Raw genomic sequence first — 21,781 nt, 5'->3', positions numbered from 1 at the left:
CATTCAGATGGCCAACACCGACTCAGATCTCATCGGAAGTAACAACAAAAAATACGTCTTTAGATCCTTATCTACATACATTGAATGTTATCAATCTATCAAAAAGGCCACTCACCGCAGATGACATCAGCCTTTTATCTAAAGGCTTAAACTTTTGCCCGCACGCTCATTTTGATCCATTTGAAACTGTTCTCAACATAAATAAGTTCATCCGCAATTTAACTTTAAAGAGACATTTCTTCAATCAAGATGAGCCTTCCTCCAGCAACGATGAATTGGTTGACATCAACCACTTGAATGACTCATATGGTACTGTATCCACATTTCGTGAAGTTTGTGCCATCACTGAGTTGGAGGACTTGGCAAGGGAAAATCATGATTTTATACAAGAATATGGCCAAGATGGAATGAGGAATATTACCATCACTTCCTCTTCCAACTTCTATCCCATACAATCTAGATCCTCTAGTATGGACCTTTTTCAGAAATTGGTAGAAAAAGATCTATTTTCATTAGCATCCACAGTCCCCCCTGTAGTGACCACATTTCAAGATAACCTCACTAGACAAGAGAGAGTGTCATTGAAATCTTTAAAAGATGATACATCTATTGTCATCAGAAATGCCGATAAAGGGGGGGCAATTGTGGTGCTAGATAGCGATATTTATAAAAAAGAGGCCCTCAGGCAGTTAGGGGATACATGTACCTATCAATCCCTCAAAAATGACCCCACCAATATTTTCAAAAAACAACTCATGATCTTGATCAATAAGGGGGCATCTCTGGGGGTTTTCTCTACCAAAGACACTGAAAAATTAGTCCCTATTTCCCCTGTCACACCCATATTCCACCATCTCCCCAAGGTCCACAAAGGTTTAGACCCTATTTTGGGAAGACCTATCGTCTCAGGTATTGGGTCCCTTTGTGAGAAACTTGGGGAGTGGTTGGATGGGCAACTACAAGGTCTAGTACATAGCCTTCCAGGTTTCCTGAAAGATACCACACATCTATTAAATATCATGGATAATTTTGTCTGGAAGGAGCACTATGTATGGATCACCTGTGATGTCACCAGCCTCTATTCCTCAATACCCCATGATCTGGCTCTACTAGCTATAAAAACCACGTTGTTACATAATACCAACCTACCTGCTGATCAACAACTGTATATCCTTGAAGTTCTTCAATTTTTGTTAACACACAATTATTTTACTTTTGACGGGGATTTCTACCTCCAAAGATGTGGGGCAGCGATGGGAGCCAAGTTCTCCCCCTCTCTCGCCAACCTGTACATGGGTTGGTGGGAGAGACCCCACATCTTTGGAGGTGGAAATCCCTTCAGAGATCAGATCGCTCTGTTCTTTAGATACATTGACGATCTGATCTTTGTCTGCCATCATGATGTTGAATTAAATGCATTTCTGAAGTACCTCAATGACAATTCGGTTAATCTAAAATTCACGGGACACAGGAGCCCAGATAAAATCGAATTTTTAGATGTTTCCTTGAGCCATTCGGGTGACAGAGTTGTTTCTAATCTGTATAGGAAACCATTGTCAGGCAACAGCCTGTTACATGCAAAATCTAGCCACCCAATGCATACACTGAAAGGCATACCGGTTGGGCAGTTCTTGAGATTGCGCCGAATATGCAAGAACATTGCGGACTTTAAAAAAGAATCACTTTCTTTACGATCTAGATTCCTCGCTAGAGGATATCCGCAATGGATGATTAACAGAGCATATGTTATGGCTCTAAATAGAGATCGAACTGATCTCCTAAACAAACAACCATGTTCCAACATAAATAATACTCCTAACAAACTTGCTAATCAGAAATCCAAAGCCAGTAATAAACATAAACAGCACCGCTCTTCATTTACCCACACAAAAAATTCTAAACCTATGCCCTCCATTACGTTGTCTCTCCCATATAGTTTAGAATTTTACAAAGTCAAAACAATTATTCAGAAACATTTACCGCTTCTAAATACTGATGACATATGTGCCAATATTCTAAACGAGGGAGTTAATATAGTTGCCAAAAGAGCTGTCACTTTGGGCAATGTCTTATCACCCAGCCTTTACCTTTCTAAAAAACCTAAACAATCCCCTACTTGGCTACACTGTAGAGGTAACTACAAATGTGGTATGACCGACTGTGTCACTTGCCCTTATATTCTCCATGGAAACATCTTTAAGTCTTCGGTGAGCGAAAGGACTTTTCATCTAGAAAAGTTTTTCAACTGTAATTCAGAATATGTCATATATCTTATAACCTGCAAGGCTTGTTTGATACAATATGTGGGTAGAACCACTCGCAGACTTAAAGATAGGTTCAGGGAACATCTAAGTGACATCAGACTATCTAAATCAACCAATGTGGCACGCCACTTTAATCATAACCATGGAGGCGACTTGTCCCTAGTACAGGTTCAGGTCATAGAGCGCATCATTAAACCTATTAGAGGCGGGGACATTTTTCGTATATTATGTAAAAAGGAGGTCTCTTGGATTTTTAGGCTTCAAACTCGCATTCCACAGGGATTAAACTTCGAGTGGGACGTCACTCATTTTTATGAGTAAGTCTCCCTCTCCCCTTTTCTTCTTTTTTCATATATATACATTTATTTCTGGTTTTTCTGATTTTTTGATTTTTTGAAATTTTTAATTAAAAGAAAAAAAATTTTTTTCGGTTTTTTATTTTTATTTTTATTTTTATCTTTATTTATTTTCCAACAAAAAATTCCTTTTGGCTTTTAGCCATGGATTCCGCAGCTATTCATGGCTATATGTCAGGAGCCATTTGCTTCTGTTTTTTGATTGCCATCTAATATGGTTTGTAGGATTTGGTCACATAGCTCCATATGGCTTCGAGAGTTCCCCCCCTTTTTTCTCTTTTTTCTCTTTATTTTTATTTTACTTCCTTTTTTCTCTCAACAAAATGGTCTCCTTTTTCAGACTTTTTAAGTCCCATGCCAAGCCATGATTATTCCCCTGTTTCGAGGCTCCGTTCGAGTTCGTTCCGAGTTTCTCCGAGCTCCTCCTCCCTTTTTTGACACATTGTATGCACCAGTCACTTTATCTTTATTTCTATTGTCAATTTTTTGTTGCAATTAATTTGCATTCATTTAAGGCCAATAAGCTGTCTAAATTGCCAATCATGGTTACTAGTTATAATGTCTACATTCATTCATGAATTTTCGAATAACAAAGTCACCTTTGGAAGAGGGGGTCTTCCTTTTCTTTTTCTTTGACACCATGCCGCCATTCCAGTTTATACATTATTATATTTTCTATATATGGTGATCCTCCATGCCATATCGATGTTTACTGGATCTTCACCATATTTATATGTTCCATTATTCACTGATACACTCAAACAAGCGGATTATACTTTCATAGAATGACTTTCATGAAAGGGTTTTTCTATATTTTGCATATATGTTTCTCTATTTTCGAGTGTATTCTCTGAATTATGTATTTTCAATTAATTACTTCTAATTAGTGAGTTTATACATGGCGATTTTGGTGTCAGTTTAGATACATCTGCAAAAATTGGGAACCTATAAACTTTTTTTTTTTTTTTTTTTTCGGTATTCATCCCCTGGTAAGCGTGACTATTTATGTTTTACACCTTATATATATTTTTCATACGAGTCGTCCTCATTAATATGTCAATTCACATTTATATTGTACCTATCACTCATGATTGTTTACCATTACAATTATTTTCTATATTCATGAATTCATGAGTTCATTTTTTCATTTTTTCATTTTTTCTTCATTTTTTCTTCATATTTTTTCTCCACACTTTTCACCATCACTACTTCATTTCATTCATGTGGTTTTAGTGCATTCAACCATTGTCAATACTGTGGTTTCTTTTCCCTCTTTTTTCACCAGCATTTTTTATTTTTACTTTTTTTACACATTTTTATATTTTTTATTTTAACCTTTTTTGGGATCAATATCAGTAAATATATTTGGTATGTTATTCCAATTTATATCTTTTTTACGCACGATTTTTTCAAATAGTTACGATCCATATTTTAAAGATTCTCTCCACACACTGAACGACCATTTTTCACATACACTGTGTGTTTTTTCTATCATGTCTACGCCACCGGGGTTTGAAGCATTCAAAAACATTTGATGATAAAGAAAAATAGTTTTTTATTCATTTTTTGGTTCCTGATTTTTCAGCCATTGTTTTATATTTCATATATGTATATTTTATTGTATTTTTTTGTATTTTTCATCAATATGGTTTTATATCGTTTGTATGTATACCTCCATTCCCCCACTGGGTGAAGGAGTTTTGTATCTATCTGCCTTTCACCGTGGGACTGTGGACTTGCTGAACTTACATCTGTTTCTCATCAATTAATTAATTCTAGGTGCAAGTAATTACATTCTTCGGTCACCTCCCTTTTCCTTGGTTTACCTACAAATGTACGTCGGCTTCCACAGCTCCACAGTGTATGGTTATGAGTAAGCGATTTAATTCGTGAAACGCGTTAACCGGGCACGTCTGTTATGTGCATTGTACTGTCTGTCTGCTACACCGAAGAAGAATAAAGGAGTTTTGATTGTTTTCATCTTACTTTCCCGAGTGCGGTCTACTTTTTTGGATTCTTCATAGCTTGGACGGCGGATCTGACCAGCACCACCCTTTGAACTAACACCTGAGCGGCTCTCTCTTTGTTGTCAACACAAACTATATCAACAATTGTTTATAAGATTTATCTGCACTTACTCAGGACAATCACATGACTATAATATAGCGCATTTCTTCTATTGATCTTCCTTAATATTAAGGATTCAGTATCATTTTGTTACTCCCAAACATAACAAATATTTGCAATTCAGAATCAAGGCAGGGCATATAAACATGCACAATGATTAAATATGTCAATGTAAGTTATTTTCTTAAAATTAAATTTAAGGTTTTCTAGTTTATGTGAAGATTGCCCAATCACAATAACAATAGTTTTGGGTGACTGCAAAGAATTTGGTGGTTAAGACTGGAAAATGCTATGCAAAATTTTACAGAATCCAAAATATAGCCTATGCTTTAATCCTGATGCTAGCTGTGCAACTACATGTAAATCAGACTCCCAAAGGTTGGATCATATATACATATTGAACACAAAAGAACAATTTATAACTGGTAATTTCATTTAGAATGGAATCTGGTGAAGGATTAAAATAGTTGATTTCCAGATGGATTGTCCATAAAAAAAATAGAATAGATCTGAATCAAAAGACCATTCTACCAATCATATGGTCTGAATGAGGCATCATTAATGGGACAAAGCTGCGATCGTCAGGATTTTCCCAGCCTATATTTCCAAGCATTATGAAAAGGTGGAAGATGATTGAAGCCATTTGCACCCAGTCCCTGTTGAACATACGGTAAATGGCAGCTACTATGCATTCGCAAGGAGTGTTTATCTAGAAAATTAATTAGCTGGTATGCTTGAAATGTTATAGTCAAAGCAAATGTTTTCAGCATTTAATTTATTTGCAGTTTGGCATGCTAATAAAGATAAAGTGAACATAGAAGGCATATATTTGGTTACCACTCACCACAGGGCTTAATTGCACAGAACTCCCAGGGGGTGAGAGGGTCAAGTGTGTGACACCATGGTCTGGCCTTGCCATCAGGGTTGCGGCAGTAATTATCATTTAGTCCCTTGTTAGGATATCTGGAAAATGCAGTTAGAGAAAAAAAGAAAACATCATGTGTCATCCAAGCAGACTGACAGAGCAAGATCACCTTTCATTTTTAAAGCACCCAATTAGGTGTGGATTTCATGAGCACAGCATGGTATTCCAACTCATTAGGGAAGCTGGTGATAACAGGAGGAAACCCCATCCTTTTAACTGGTAATGAGGTTTGTGATATCCTGCTTGTTTCTTGAGCATTTAAAGGCCTAAGGTTATTCATTTTTTTCCATCATCTTTTTTCTTGTTAAAACAGGGTAGTCAAACTTATAGTACAAGTATAAACTTAAAGCACAAAGTTGCAAATTGTGCAACACAATAGAAGAAAATTATTTTATAGTAATTATTTAATTTAGTAATGAAAGCATACACCACAGGTGCATTCACTAAAAAATTTATATGTTAATAGTAATATTTTAAAATAATATATTTCTGTAACTATTAAGGATCAAATTACAATAAAGGTTGTACCCATTGTTTTGCACACAGTTATAAAGGTTTAATTTGTGTTTAGTCAAAGTATTTACTTCATAATAGCAGGTTTATTTTTGCCCTGTCAAATTTGAATAAGGTGGCAAGTGTAAAAATAAATCATCTTTTTATCACATTTCGACTTCTCAAAGTTGTCTGCTGTTATTGGTGCCAACATTTTCCAGTGCCTAACATTTTTTGGCCGTAGACAACTTCGTCTTCTAAGAATCCAAAATACATACTTACCAAATTTAAATGTATTTTCTTTCTGTCACCCTTCTCTCCCCCCATTTACATTATTCATTAGCAAGGCTTGCACACAAATTAAAATCAAACTTCTCAAATATATACATATAAGCAAGGCAAGTCTGTAGTAGCACACCATCCAAAACAAATGTCTTGGTGCTCCTCACAAAACAAAATATGTAGCAACATGTATTGTGGGTAAGGATGATCGAACTTTTGAAAAGTTCGGTTCGACCAGAACACCCTAATTTTCCAAAAGTTCGGTTCGGATTTCAGAACCCCATTGAAATCAATGGGACCCGAACTTCGGTAATCAAAAAACACAATTTTGAAGCCCTAAAACCCAATAAATGCCCCTAAAAAGTGCCTAGGGTTCTGGGTCATGCCCCATTAACTATTAATCACACAAAAAAGTTCTTAAAAATTGTCATTTTTGATAAAAAAGCCAATTATTGAAAAAATTTAAAAAAAAGAGAGAGATTTTTGATTTTTACTTTGGATTTAGTATCTGGGGGGTCTAAAAGGTGCGCATGTCAAGTTTCAGCTCTGTAGCATGTCCAGAACCATGAAAAAAAGATAATTTTTCAGTAGAACAGGGATGTGGGTCGGGACCCTCCTTTAACTTTAACACCTATATGATCTTTTATTCTGGTTCTGGACATGCTACAGAGCTGAAACTTCACAGGTACACCTTTTAGACCCCCCAGACACAAAATCACACAAAAAAAGTTCTTAAAGATTGTCATTTTTGATAAAAAAGCCAATTATTGAAAAATTAAAAAAAAAAAGAGATTTTTTTATTTTTACTTTGGGTTTAGTATCTGGGGGGTCTAGAACCCCAAAAAATGCAAAAAAACGCTAGCATCAAAAAAAAATGCCCAGGTGTGTTTTTGCTGGCATTTTTTGGGGGTTTTTGGAGGCAGGCAAAACATCAGAACTTGTGCACAGTACCACTATACACAAGTTCAGATGTTTTTCCTGACTGCAAAGATCCAAAAAAATGCCTTCTATTAAACCGGCAAGGTGTTACAGGAGCGAAGCAAACCCCCTGTCAGAAAGTTTTCTAATACTAACAATCTTTTTTTTTTCTGGTTCTGGACATGCTACAGAGCTGAAACTTCACATGTACACCTTTTAGACCCCCCAGATACCAAATCCAAAGTAAAAATCAAAAAATCTCTTTTTTAAAAAATTTTTTTCAATAATTGGCTTTTTTATCAAAAATGACAATTTTTAAGAACTTTTTTTGTGTGATTTTGTGTCTGGGGGGGTCTAAAAGGTGTACCTGTGAAGTTTCAGCTCTGTAGCATGTCCAGAACCAGAAAAAAGATCATATAGGTGTTAAAGTTAAAGGAGGGTCCCGACCCACATCCCTGTTCTACTGAAAAATTATCTTTTTTTTTCATGGTTCTGGACATGCTACAGAGCTGAAACTTCACATGCACACTTTTTAGATCCCCCAGATACTAAATCCAAAGTAAAAATCAAAAAATCTCTTTTTTTTTTAATTTTTCAATAATTAACAGTTTTTAAGAACTTTTTTGTGTGATTTTGTGTCTGGGGGGTCTAAAAGGTGTACCTGTCAAGTTTCAGCTCTGTAGCATGTCCAGAACCAGAAAAAAAAGGATTGTTTGTATTAGAAAACTTTCTGACAGGGGGTTTGCTTCGCTCCTGTAACACCTTGCCGGTTTAATAGAAGGCATTTTTTTGGGATCTTTGCAGTCAGGAAAAACATCTGAACTTGTGTATAGTGGTACTGTGCACAAGTTCAGATGTTTTGCCTGCCTCCAAAACCCCCCAAAAAAAGCCAGCAAAAACACACCTGGGCATTTTTTTTTTTACGCTAGCGTTTTTTTGGCATTTTTTTGGGTTCTTTTGAGGCAGGCAAAACATCTGAACATGTGTATAGGGGGTATATATAGACATATATGTCTGAATATATACCCCTAGACATATATAGGTGTGATAGTAGCAGAAATATATTACTGTAAATTATTTCATTAGCGCAAGCATTTATTTCTGCTACTATCACACCTATATATGTCTAGGGGTATATATTCAGACATATATGTCTATATATACCCCCTATACACATGTTCAGATGTCATGTCTGACATCAAAATGTCCTCAAAAAAGCACTGGCAGTGGCAGCCCCTGCAGCATAAAAAATGCTTGGCTGGTGAGAAGCCATATTCCAGTTCCGAAGCTATTCAGAGAAATGATCATTTCTCTATAGCGGTCACCCTGCTATGGAAGGGTTTTGTCACCCTGCCATAGCAGTCACTGCCAGTTAACCCTACACTACACTACGGTCCCCTAACACTTAACACTTTCCCTACAGAAACTAAATTTTTGAAGCTAACTAAAGTGTAAAGGAGCACTCTAACTACACTAGATATCCCTTTCCTCACACTAAAAATAGCTAAATGACACTTTTAAAGTAAAATTAACAGAACTGCTTCCACTCTCTTCCATGTCCAGTATAACAATGCTAGGAATATGGCGGGGGCGATCTTATATACTGGGGGCGTATTCACTAATGATTGGTCTAGGGACCCCCTAGTCACTCCAATCACATTCCTAGCATTCTCCTGCCCCCTCAATTGACTTTTGTTAATGGTTCTGGTCCAATCACGGGCTTTTAAAGCCCATTTCCTGAAGCATTGCATTTTGGGCGGTTCTGGTTGCCGAATTACGAACTTTTTGGGCAAAAAGTTCTAAATTCGGCCGAACCTCGAACACCCAATGTTCGGGCCGAACCGATGGTGGACCCGAACCGTTCGATCATCCCTAATTGTGGGCACTCAAAGAGCTGTCACAGGTGAACAAGTCATATAATATAGCTTTGTTGTACCAACATATCAGCAAGTCACAGCCCATCTTTCTCAAGGCAACGAGTAGAATACACATTGCTCTAAAAACAGTCCCCATGGATGCACCCCCAAACCAATGTTCCCACTCAAAACAGTATAGAATAGTGTGATATGTGGAAATACAGAGATTGCAACACTTAATAACTATTTATTTTAATTTAGAAAATACAAAGAACAAGAGTTTTAGGGAAGGATTTGCCAAAACTGTTGCCGTTTGATGATGTCCTTATTTGTTTATATATATATATATATATATATATATATAGCACACTGGTTTGGTTTTTATAATTCCCATAAAGTAGACTCAGTCTTCATTAAGTTAGTGTGTTCTCACCATGTTTAAGTTTTTACCTGGTGCTTTATCTCACTCCTAGAACACATTCCCTAAAATTCATAAAGTCTGGGGCAAACAGATTTTGAATCAAAAAATATGTCTCACATGTGTTCCAGAAGTGGTCCAGCGTGCACCCAATTGATGTACCTGTCATGCATCCAAGACATTTTCATAAAATCTGTCTCTTTACGCTAAAAGAAAGTTGTCCCAATTAGCTTCGCTTTCAAAGAATATGAACTGTCTGTATTTCTATTTTGAATTTTGCTCAGGTGTTGCACCACAATGTAGAAGTGGAGAAAATTAGAACTACCTGAATTTTGCAGACAAGTCACTGTCAGGAACAAAACTGTTGCAGATGTATTTCGAATTAGGCACAACACATTACCAAGAGCAATTAATGCCAGAAAAGTGGTGCAGAAGCTTTGTTGAATACCCTCCACTGGCTTTCTGCCAAACACCTTCAGAAGCTGTAGTATAAACCACTTAAGCCCCGGAAGATTTTACCCCCTTCCTGACCAGGCACTATTTCGCGATTCGGCACTGCGGGACTTTAACGGACAATTGCGCGGTCATGCGATGCTGTACCCAAATGAAATTGACGTCCCTTTTTTCCCACAAATAGAGCTTTCTTTTGGTGGTATTTGATCACCTGTGCAATTTTTTGATCATGTGCTATAAACAAAAAAAGAGCGACAATTTTGCAAAAATAACAATATTTTATCAAATTTTTTATATGAAATTCCCCCACAAAAAATGTAAAAATCAAAATTTTTTTAACATTTTAGGCCTATTTGTTTTCTGCTAATTATGTTTGGTACAAAAATCGCAATAAGCGTATTTTGTTTGGTTTGCGCAAAAGTTATTGCGTTTACTAACTAAGGGAAAGATTTTTGTCATTTTTATTGTTTTTTTTTTAACGAGTAATGGCGGCAATCTGCGATTTTTTTTGTGGGACTGCGACATTGCGGCGGACAGATCGGACCCCTGACTGACATTTTTGACACTTTTGGGGGTACCAGTGACATTACTACAGTAATCAGTGCTATACATATGCACTGTTACTGTAAAAATGACACTGGCAGGGAAGGGGTTAACTTTATTGGAGAAGGAGGGGTTAAGTGTGTCCCTAGGGGCGTGCTTCTAACTGTAAAGGGATGTGGCTGTTTGTGTAACTACAGAGATATACGATCCTACATAGCGGGACCATATGATCTTTGCACTTACACAGGGGAGAATGACAGGCGGCTTTGTTTACATTAGCAGCCTGCCTTTCTCCCTCTGTAACGGACAACCCGAGTGACCGGCAGACATCAGGGAAGTTAGGGAGCAAGCAGGGGTGGGAGCGTGCCTCCGGCAGCGCGCGCTCGCCCCCTAGAGCGTCACTTTGCCTGTGAGGGGCCGACTGCCGCCGTAAATAGTCGTGCGGCAGTCGGCAAGTGGTTAACATACAAAGAAAGTACTGCAAGCACCTTCATTGAGAGAAATTTATTTTTTTGGGGTCAGTTCTGTCTGAAAAGCTCTAAATAATATACTGCTGTTTTGTAAATATGGAAAATGTATTGTTGATACAAACTATTATAGTAAATGCTAAAAAAAGCTCTAATTAAAACTCAAGATGTGCACTACACAACTCTTAAAAATTCCCTCTTATTAACTTACTTATACTTTATTACGCTTTCTGCCATTAGAAAATGGAAAGATACTAGATAGATAGATGTGCAATTCTTGGAACCACATTAATGAAAAGGTTTTATTAGGTCATCATGTATGTAAATTCCTGTATAATTAAAACCACCTGCAGCACAGAGGCTGTCGAACTTTCCTTAACTCATAAATACCCAAAATGATTTAATAGATCCATAAACCAGCATAACTTCTAAAAACTTCAATTGGTTTGATGAGTTTGGGGAAGGAAGCAATTCGCTGGGTGCTATTTGTCAGACATCAAAAAGTATATGTATATACATGCTTTTCATTAAATCACAATATCCTAGAAGCAATGCAGACAGAAAGAGACTCCTAAACCTCATCTATGAGCTCTAATAGTAAAATATGTATGGCTTCAAAGGAATTTGAAGAAAAAGAAAATTATGACTTTTCTTATTTTTATATCAGCATCAGTATCATATATTTATATTATTTATCAGACAGAAATAATTACAACTATTTATAAAAGCACAACTAGAATGTGACCAATCCAAACACATGTGACTTCCCCTTTAATAAATAATACTTAATACAAGCAGCTGTGGTAAGACTAATATAAGCCCCCGTTCACACTGGGGCGACGCTACTTCGCCGGGCGACCTCACAGGTCATAACATTGAAGTCTATGCAGGTCGCTCCGGGTCGCCCCAAAGAAGCTCCGGACCCTTTTTCTAAGTCGGAGCGACTTGTGTCACTCCTATTAGAACTGGTCCATAGCTTCTGTATGGCAGGCGACCTGTCAGGCGACCAGGTCGCCTGACAGGTCGCCCCAGTGTGAACGGGGGCTTACTGGTACTGTAGCCCATCATGAATTTAGTTTCCACAGCAAATATAAATGCTGTAAAAAAAATATATAAGTACATGGGACATTACTTACCTTCAGTGAGATGAGCCGTTGTGCTGATGTGTCCTTATTTAGCAGAAATCTTACTCTTTTAATATCTCCCACCCCCGCAACTGTAAATCTAGTAATGCAGCGGGGGTTAATAGAACTGTCACAGCCACTCATCAAGAGTGCTTGACTACACCCGCCATTTCCACTCAGCTTCTTCATTCTTAGTAGCCGGTACTACAGTAACTAAAACACAATCTAAGAATGGAGGGGGCAGACTTTTTAATCTGCCAACCTGTCCTTCATTCATAGATCAATTTTCATTCATAGTAGCTGTAGTATGGCTTCAATGAATAGAGGAGCTAGGAGGAAAGGCGGACACAGTCAGGCACACTTGATGAGTACTGGTGCCTTTAGACAAAGCAACACCAGGGATACATCTCACTAAAGGTAAGTAATATCTGTTATGCTCTGTCTTTTTTGTTTTAAACTTAGGTTTTAAAGGAGTTTTAAAGGCAGAAGGTTTTTTTTTCTTATCTTATTGCATTCTATTCTTAATGCATTCTATTCTACAGTCATCCCAGCACCCTCTAATACTTACCTGAGCCCCATCTCTATCCAGTCATGTCCACGAGTCCCTCGGTTTTGCCCAGAACTCTCCCTTTTGATTGGCTGAGACACAGCAGCAGCGCTGTTGGCTCCCGCTGCTGTCAATTGAAGTCAGTTAGCCAATCAGTAGAGAGAGGTGGCAGGGCCGAATGCCAGCTCCATGTTTGAATGAATACAAAGAGCTGAAGCTCAGCTTGGGTACCCCCATAGCAAGCTGCTTCCTGTGGGGGCACTCGACAGGAGGGAGGGGACAGGAGCAGCGAAGAGGAACCCCAGAAGAGGAGGATCCAGGCTGCTCTGTGCAAAATCCAATGCACAGAGCAGGTAAGTGTAATATGTTTTTTTTATTTTTAAAAAATCACTTTAAGTACCTCATTATATGCATAAATTGTGAATCTGTTATCAGGAATGTAATTAGAAATCACATGGCCCCATAGTGAACGTTTGAGAGTTCCACCATCAGTTGTAGTTTGCATATAATGCAATCCTATTTATATATATTTATATCTCTTTGCACTGGAGGTCAGAGGTAAGTGGTGCATTATGTACCCCTTTTGGGATTCTACTGATACCCCTTAAGGTGTATCTAAAGCCAGAACTTTTGGGGTTTTTTTTTTGTTTTTTTTATCCAAATGTTTTAGATAACCTGTTAAAGGTTAAATTTGTGTCAGATTGTTTTCCTGTCTGTGCCCCAACTGAAAATATTCACTCTCTCTGCTTATTTTAGTGATCATTGGTACTGAGAAAGTGATGGATGGGAAATCTAGATTTCTAGATTGTAAGCTCTAACGAGCAGGGCCCTCTAAATCCTCCTATATTGAATAGTATTGTAACTGTATTGTCTTCCCTCATATTGTAAAGCGCTGCACAAACTGTTGGCGCTATATAAATCCTGTACAATAATAATAATAATAAATCAACAATTTAAAGTTGTCAGTGGAACAAGAATAGTGGTTTAAATAACCTATTTACATAAAGAAGATGTTAAAGTGGAACTACACTGCATCTAAGCCCCATAAACCAAAAATGCTATTTAAATCATTTTTAATATTCAAAGCAAGCCCACCCATCCATTCATGTCTCAATGCTTTATTTTGCTGAGAAAATGCCCCTTATCCTTTTTGGTTGTGACCATCCTAAGTAAGGACAGATTAATTATGTAGCTTTTACTTCATGGAATCTGTCTGCCCTTAGCTTAGGTATGCAGGCAGAAGAGTGTGCCTGTCTCTTGTCACAAGAGATACCTTTTCTTATTTTGGTTATATGGCTATCATTTCAACACCCCATTTGTGAGTGACTTATTAGGCTAACTAATTTGGATATTTGCATTGTTTGTAGCCTTAGTTTTTGTTTTTTGAGAAGAGTGTGCTTAGCTGAGAAAACTCTTCCTCCCCTCCTGAAGACTCCTGGAATGTATGACATTTTTTGCCTAGGCCTGAAAACCAAGTAACTAAAGAAACGTAAAAGAAAAATTCAAACAAGTAAATATGACATATTTTCCTATCTATTTACTAATGTAAATATGACACACATTCCTATCCATTTACTAAAATAGTCAATGTTGACTTAGAGTGTGAAGTACAGCTTTAAAATCATTTTAATTAGAAAACGTAAAGCTTAAGTTGAGACAAGATAAAAAAACTGGAAATTCAGCAAAAGGGACATAACTTACAATCAGTAGGATGTGTCCCTTGTGCTGATGTCTCTTCTGGAGCAGTGGGGGTTAATACATTTAAGGGATATGTCACAGGCTCTTATCAAGTAGCCCAACTAGCCTGCTATTTCTGCTCAGTTGCTCTATTAATAGAAGTCATACTACAGTAAGAGTGGAGGTTGGGGTGTGGGTGTGGGAGGGCAGCATGGACAGGATTTCAACTAAAAGAAGAGACATCAGCACAAGGGACACATTCTATTAACTTTAAATTATGTTTCTTGTGTTGGTTTTTCTGTTTATCATTTCACCTAAGCTTTAAAACTATTGCAGATAAACATAGAGAGGCAAAATGCCACATGGGAAGTGTGTGCAAGGATATATATACATAGATAATGTATCTAATAAAAATAGTATGCATTATTTTATGTAGATAAAAATAAAGAAATAATTTTGCATCACAAACACCCACTACAGATCATGACAGAAACAGTCTTAAGGGCATGCAGCTGCACAGACTTTATGGTAGAAGTTAATATTTTGTAATTTCTTTATGAAAACAACCATGTTATTATGGGATGATTGTAGAGGCTTAGGTTCTATATTTTTTTATTGTATGATTTTTTTTTAATGACTTAGGATGTCATAAAAAAATCTATGCAGCTGTAGATTAGCCTAAAGGTGTATCTAGCACAGTGCCTGTAAAGCACAGACACATTACATAGTTTTGAGAGCAGGGAAACTCAGGATTAAACCCGAGGGAATAAATGAAAATAAAAATGTTGTTTTGAGATAATGTAAAACTTAAAAAGATAATAATGAATTTATGTGGTTCGTGTAACTGCCAACTAATGCATATATATATATATATATATATATATATATATTTTTTTTTTTTTTTTTACTAAAAGGCCTAAAGTGGTTATCTGCCTAAAATATTGTTAACATGACGACTTTGAAAAAGTGAAGCAGATCTGTAGCTAAAAATAGAATTAGCAAGCATAGCTTTCAGTTTGATTTTTGTTGAGCTTGCAGCCGTTAGCCATGAATTCTGTTGTCAAGACATATTCATATGGGAGAATTTGAGGAAGCTAGCACATAGACAGACTGTGGAATTGTCCATCAGCCATTAAGATTTTTCTCTAGTTTTCTACAAAGCAACAGTAGGATGATCCCAATGATTAAAATATTTTCATGTGTTATGTTATTGTATACTGAGAAAGCTAAGATATATATCCACAGGCAGCAGCTAGCGTGGAAGTCATCTAGGCAGTCTTTTTGCCACCTGAGAAAGATCTTGCCTCATAAAAACTCCCCTGTCCATATGAATGAGAGTTGAAATGGAAAATAATTTTACTGTTCCTTTATTGTGAAGTATAATGCCATAATGCTTACTGTTAGCATGAGTGGGAATGGCAAAACAAAACTGAGGTACAAGTTCTTACAGGCTTTACAATTTTGAGGAAAATTTACTAATTTATTAAGTTGCGGGGCATTGCCACACTGTAGGTAAATTTTCACCAATACTTTGTTGGACATGTGGTTGTTGCCAGGGCATTGAGAGAATAGTGCTTATGAACAGAAGCTCCCCAATGTATTCTTAAAGCAGATGGGTCACTTAAGATCAGAAGAAGAATTTATCAAGTGCTGCAGGCTTTGACAATTAGGCAATCAATAGACAGATGTCGAAATGCAGAATAAGGGAAAATACAGAAACAGAATACAAAAACAGAACAAGGATATTAAATATAATTTTTAAAATGTCAAAGAAAGTAACCAGGATCACAAGAGTGTCATCACAGTTAGTGAAGAAAAAAAGGATAACAGTCATCTAGCTAGTTAATCAGAAGAGGAACCAAACAGCATTGAAAATTGTCTTTTAGGATCTCTCAGAAGCTTCAGGTGCTGGGGTCGATTTACTAAAACTGGAGCATGCAAAATCTGGTGCAGCTGTGAATGGTAGCCAATCAGCTTCTAACTTCAGCTTGTTCAATGAAGCTTTGACAAATAAAAAAAAAAAAAAAAGACTGGAAGCTGATTGTTTTTTATGCAGAGCTGTAGCAGATATTGCATTCTCCAGTTTTAGTAAATCAACCCCAGTGTTATTCAAAATCAGTCAGGCCTTGTATTTCTTCTTTTGATGGGGATTTTAACAAAAGAGAACTGGACAAGGATGTATGAAAACAGAAGACTACATTTTTACTTTACATTTTTTTAAAAGTGTTTCTTATCTACATAGGATCCTTAACTAATTAGAGAGCGTGAAAACTGATGCTGATATACTTATGGTCCCTGCTTATTTGGTAAATCAAATTAGTTAGCATCATAGACACTACCAAAGGATGCAGATAAGCCCTCATACCATCTAACTGGACAGTCATGGTGAAGTTACAACCCACACCAAATACTTTTGAAAACGTCACAGGAAGTGACGAAACGCGTTAAGGTTGTGGAACGCATGTCAGCACGCTACGCACCACGTGGAATGCAAGCTGGAACACTCCGCTCGCCACTCTGCTAGGAGGTGTTTGTAAGCGGTTTCTTTGCCTGCAAACTTGGAGTTTGAGTCTTTCTTCGCTCCGATTTTTATGAATATTTGATGAATAAACTTTTAAAATGATAATACACTATCTGGAGCCTTTCCTTTAACCCCATATCCTGAGGATCGAGATCGGGTAAGAAGGAACCTAACCTGTATCCCACCAGCATCATCCACAAAGGGGATCCCCAATCCGGCCTGAACGGCCTCCAAGCGCTGTAGGTCCTAGTGCTATACAGCACATAGGACCCAACAATTCTGTTAAGTCATTTATTTCTACCACAAGCCACAGGAAAAGAGGAATCCACGTCACTAAAGTCACAAACTTTTATTCATTGAGCACGAAGCACTTTTGCACCTGATCACCACTTGAAAAGACTTTATTAAATTTTACATTTATTTTATTCACATATATTGACCACCACCGGAAAATACTTATTTATCTATTTATCAATTTCTTGGAACTTTTTATGAATTTTCATATGTTCAATTGATTTGTATTTTCACTTATACTGTAAAGATAAGTTTTCAACATTGTTCACATACATTAAGATAATTTTTTTGCAGCAAGCGCTGTATATAGCCTAGGCTATTTTTCTATGATTCATTAGCCTGTTTATGGCTGCAAGTTGTGTATGCTAGTTTTTAGTGAATACTATTACCTCTATAATAATTCACTTCTCCATTAGTAGTGCTGTTCATTCTGGTTAGCACCTCCCTCTACCTCCCCAGAAGTGGCCAATAGCAGTATTGTTTTGCATATATTCAGGTATACTTACTTATGATCCTTGAGATACTGATATATACCTCAAGGTTTATTAACAATAGCTCCTGTACCATTTTTTCTCTTTTTTCTTCTTCATTTCATACCTTTTTCTTTCTTTCTAAGATCTGTTTACACCTAGTGCTATTTTTTACCAACTCTCAGCACCTCCTACCCTTGAGGCACGTTCACCTAAAAGAGGCTTGCTGAAGTATACACATCAAAGGTAGTCAAACCACCACCAACCTTCCAGAATGGCTTACTCCTCATTGGGGCAATCCCCTACATTAGTCTCACACAACGTCAAGTGATTGAATATCCCAGAAAAATGTACAGCCTTCCTGAGAGAGCTCAAAAAGGTAAGCCTCACGTTGCCTTTTTACAGGAAATCCATTTCAAAACACATCAATTCCCAAGGCTGACTGACTCCTTTTACACAAGGGCTAAACACTCTACTAGTGAAGCTTCTAAATCAAAAGGAGTGTTGACCGTGATAAGTAAAGAATCCTGCTTCTATCTGACAGACCAACTGACTGATCCTGAAAGAAGACTTTTGTTCCTTAAAGGAACATTCAATGGGTCACCTATCACTTTGGCAAATGTACATTTTCCAAATATATCCTATATAACCTTTTGCCAATGTATAGTTAGGGAACTAGCTGGGTTCGCATCCAGTTGTCTTATTTTGGGAGGGGATCTCCACATTCCATTAAAGCCCGATCTAGACAACTCATCAGGGAAAATATGCGTGACATATAAGATCCTTAAAAGACTTAAACTACCTCTACACTCCTTACAGTTGGTAGACACGTGGCATTTCCTCCATCCTGAAGACAGGAATTATACCTTCTTTTCTACACCTCATAACCGATACTCACATATTGTTTTCCCCCTCATTACCCAAAGAGACCTACCTACAGTAACAGCAGCAAACATCGGTATCCAATCCCTTTCAGACCATGCTCCCATCTCTTTAACCATTGAGTTAACAATTTCCACCCCAATCCCATGACTTAGATATTAAAGTCTTGCTTAGTGAAAGATCCCAATCTACTTTCTAAAATATCAGATCTATTATTCAACTTCTTCAAGGACAATGCAACGCAGGAATAGACTCCTTGATGGTATGGGAAGCCCATAAATGCACTATTAGGGGTGAGTTGATCAGAATGGGGGCACAGCACATAGTTGGAGATACCCTCCTGAAATCCAACGTGCTAATAACGAATTAAAACCTGGGAATAGCCCAGGTCTGGACGATTTTACTTCCTCTATTATTAGACCCTGGCAGGCATCTTTATAGACCTCCTCATGAAGACTCTGAATTCTCTGTCAAATCACTGGGAGGTCCCCCCAGCCTTCTTATCAGCATTCATCACAGTAATTCCTAAACAGAAAAAGGACCCTTTAGATTGCTCAAGTTACAGGCCTATTTCCCTTCTACATCTAGATGTGAAACTGCTAGCAAAAATCCTAGTCACCCAACTGCGATCTTTACTCCACCATCTGATAGGTCCAGAACAAGCTGGATTTATGCTGGCTAGGGAAGCAAAAGACAATGTCACAAAGTCCCTCAGTTTGATCCATGTGGCCCATTTGCGAAAGATCGAAGGCCTTCTCCTGTCTACAGATGCGGAAAAGACCTTTGGTCGAGTAGCTTGGGATTACATGCTAGAAGCATTCAAATTTGTGGATTTGGGTTCTCGTATGATGACCTGTATATCTGCCCTCTTCAATAACCCAAGTTGAAGATTAACTGTTCTTTATCTGAGAGAGTCATAATTACACACGGGACCAGGCAAGGATGCCCACTCTCACCCCTTTTTGTTTTCTTATCACTTGAGCCTTTTGCCAGGATGGTAAACATTGGAGGACCAAGCCAGAGATTTCAGGTCCTAGACTGAGAATTTAAGTAGCAGCTTACACTGATGATCTATTATTTTTCTTGACAAACCCACATGTGACAATTCATGGCCTTCTCTCTTTATGGCTACATCTCGAATCTAAAGATAAATTACTCCAAATCGGAGGCCATGAATATTTGCCTATCTACTGTGACCCTCATGATGATTCAAGATAACTGACCCTTCAAGTGGGAAGCTTTGCTCAAATATCTGGGGATTTGATTGACACCTAGCCTCACAAAGCTGTTTGATTGTAATTTTCCATGGCCCCTTAAAAATATTGAATGTTAATTTCAAGCTTGTCATCAGAAACACTTTTCGTGGTTCGGAAGGGCATCTATTGTTAAAGGAGTTGTGAAGATAAAAGGTTTTTTTATCTTAATGTATTCTATACATTTAAGATAAAAAGCCTTCTGGGTGTAGCAGCCTCCCCAGCACCCCCTAATACTTACCTGGGCCGCATCTGTATCCATTGATGTCCACGAGTCCCTCAGCCATTCAGGACTCTCCCTCCTGATTGGCTGAGACGCAGCCTCCGCGCCATTGGCTCTCACGGCTGTCAAAAAAAGTAAGTTAGCCAATCGGGAGAGAGAAGAGGCAGGGCCGAATGGCAGCTCCTTGTCTGAATAGACACACGGAGCTGCAGCTCGGCTTGGGTGCCCCCATAGCAAGCTGCTTGCTGTGGGGGCACTCTACTGGAGGGAGGGGCCAAAAACAGCCAAGAGGGATATGAGAAGAGGAGGAATCAGGGCCACTCTGTGCAAAACCAACTGCACAGAGGCGGTAAGTATAACATGTTTGTTATTTTTATTTTTTTCAAAACACAAGACTTTACAATCACTTTAAGGTGTCAGTTCAGTCGAAACTGCTATATCTGATCCATATATTACCGATTAAAATTACTCAGAGCTTCTTTAGGTCTCTTCAATCTTAACCACTTCATTTAATTTGGGCATATAAAAAAACAACAATTAAATTCACACTGCTGGCCAGGCCTAAAGAGCTTGGGGAGATGGGCTTACCTGATTTTCAAAATTATTATAATGCCTCACACATCGCAAGAATCATTGATTTTCACTGCCATAGGAATCTTAAAGACTGGGTTTCCCTGGAGTCTTGGCTAAGCCCTATTCCACTACGGTTCTCCCCTTGGATCCACTGGTCTAGCTGGCCACTGTGCATCCCAGTGCTGGCCATCCCATTCATGCCATTTGGGGTGCAGAGTCTACACAGACACAACCACTGCTCCCAACTTGACAGCAGTGCAAGTGCAGATGAGCTGCCCTGAACACAGATAGTGTGCATTCTGGACCATCCACCAACACTCGCATGGCTTGCAAATTGGGAGCGGTGGCTGTGTCCGTGCAGCTACTGAGTCCCAATTAACAAGAATGGGTATGCCTGAAAAGGGAAGCATGGACCACCTGAGCAGGCAAACACATCCCTCACACAGGTGTACGCATCAGTACACCCATATGAACCTATATGAACAAGGCCTTTAAGAAGGAAAAATATTTCTTATCCTTATTGTTAAAAGTCTGTGTTAAGAACTTCACATCTTCACGAAAAACACACTAAGAAATAGATAGACCACCTATTCCCTTTGGTGACAAGTTTAGGAACACATTGGGGAAGATTTACTAAAACTGGTTCACACAGAATCTGGTGCAGCTTTGCCAGTAACCAATCAGATTCTAACTTCAGCTTGTTAAATTTTGACAATAAATCCTAAAAAGCTGACTGGTTACTATGCACAGCTGCACCAGATTTTGTGTGGACCAGTTTTAGTAAGTCTCCCCCACTGTTATAGAAGTGCAGTCTGGAAAATCTAAATAGGTGCAGTTTTGGGGAAATAAAGTACCAAGGGGAAATACAGAAAGTACTAATTCACTGATCTGAAGGCACCATGTAAAGAAATAATTCCCCCACTTAACCTGTCAAATATGTGTTCATTTTCTTCAATCTAATTTAGTCTTACACCAAGCAGCAGTCAAGTTTATTTTATTCTCAATTTGCATTTGTATATTCATCAATATGTCAGCATATTGAAGTGCAGCATTGGCTTCTGAAAACATATTTTTTCAATTAGGAAGGATACAAAATTGTGTTCCATATAAATCTAC

At 37.9% G+C, this 21,781-nt stretch overlaps 1 protein-coding gene across 2 annotated transcripts in view; it reads right to left on the bottom strand.

Moving 5' to 3' along the window:
- HGF (hepatocyte growth factor) overlaps window positions 1-21,781 on the bottom strand; it is a 156,040-nt gene that overhangs the window by 65,298 nt on the left and 68,961 nt on the right. For both annotated transcript variants that reach the window (XM_082256600.1, XM_082256601.1), the window contains exon 7: window positions 5,592-5,710. In XM_082256600.1, the coding sequence (XP_082112726.1) occupies window positions 5,592-5,710 (119 nt within the window). The remainder of the gene's footprint in view (window positions 1-5,591; window positions 5,711-21,781) is intronic.

This window comes from Pelophylax lessonae (assembly GCF_965119305.1).
Source record: "Pelophylax lessonae genome assembly, chromosome: 4".
In the NCBI taxonomy this organism is placed as follows: domain Eukaryota; kingdom Metazoa; phylum Chordata; class Amphibia; order Anura; family Ranidae; genus Pelophylax; species Pelophylax lessonae.
Note: the sequence above shows the minus strand (reverse complement) of the source record. Positions and strands in the feature narration are given on the sequence as shown.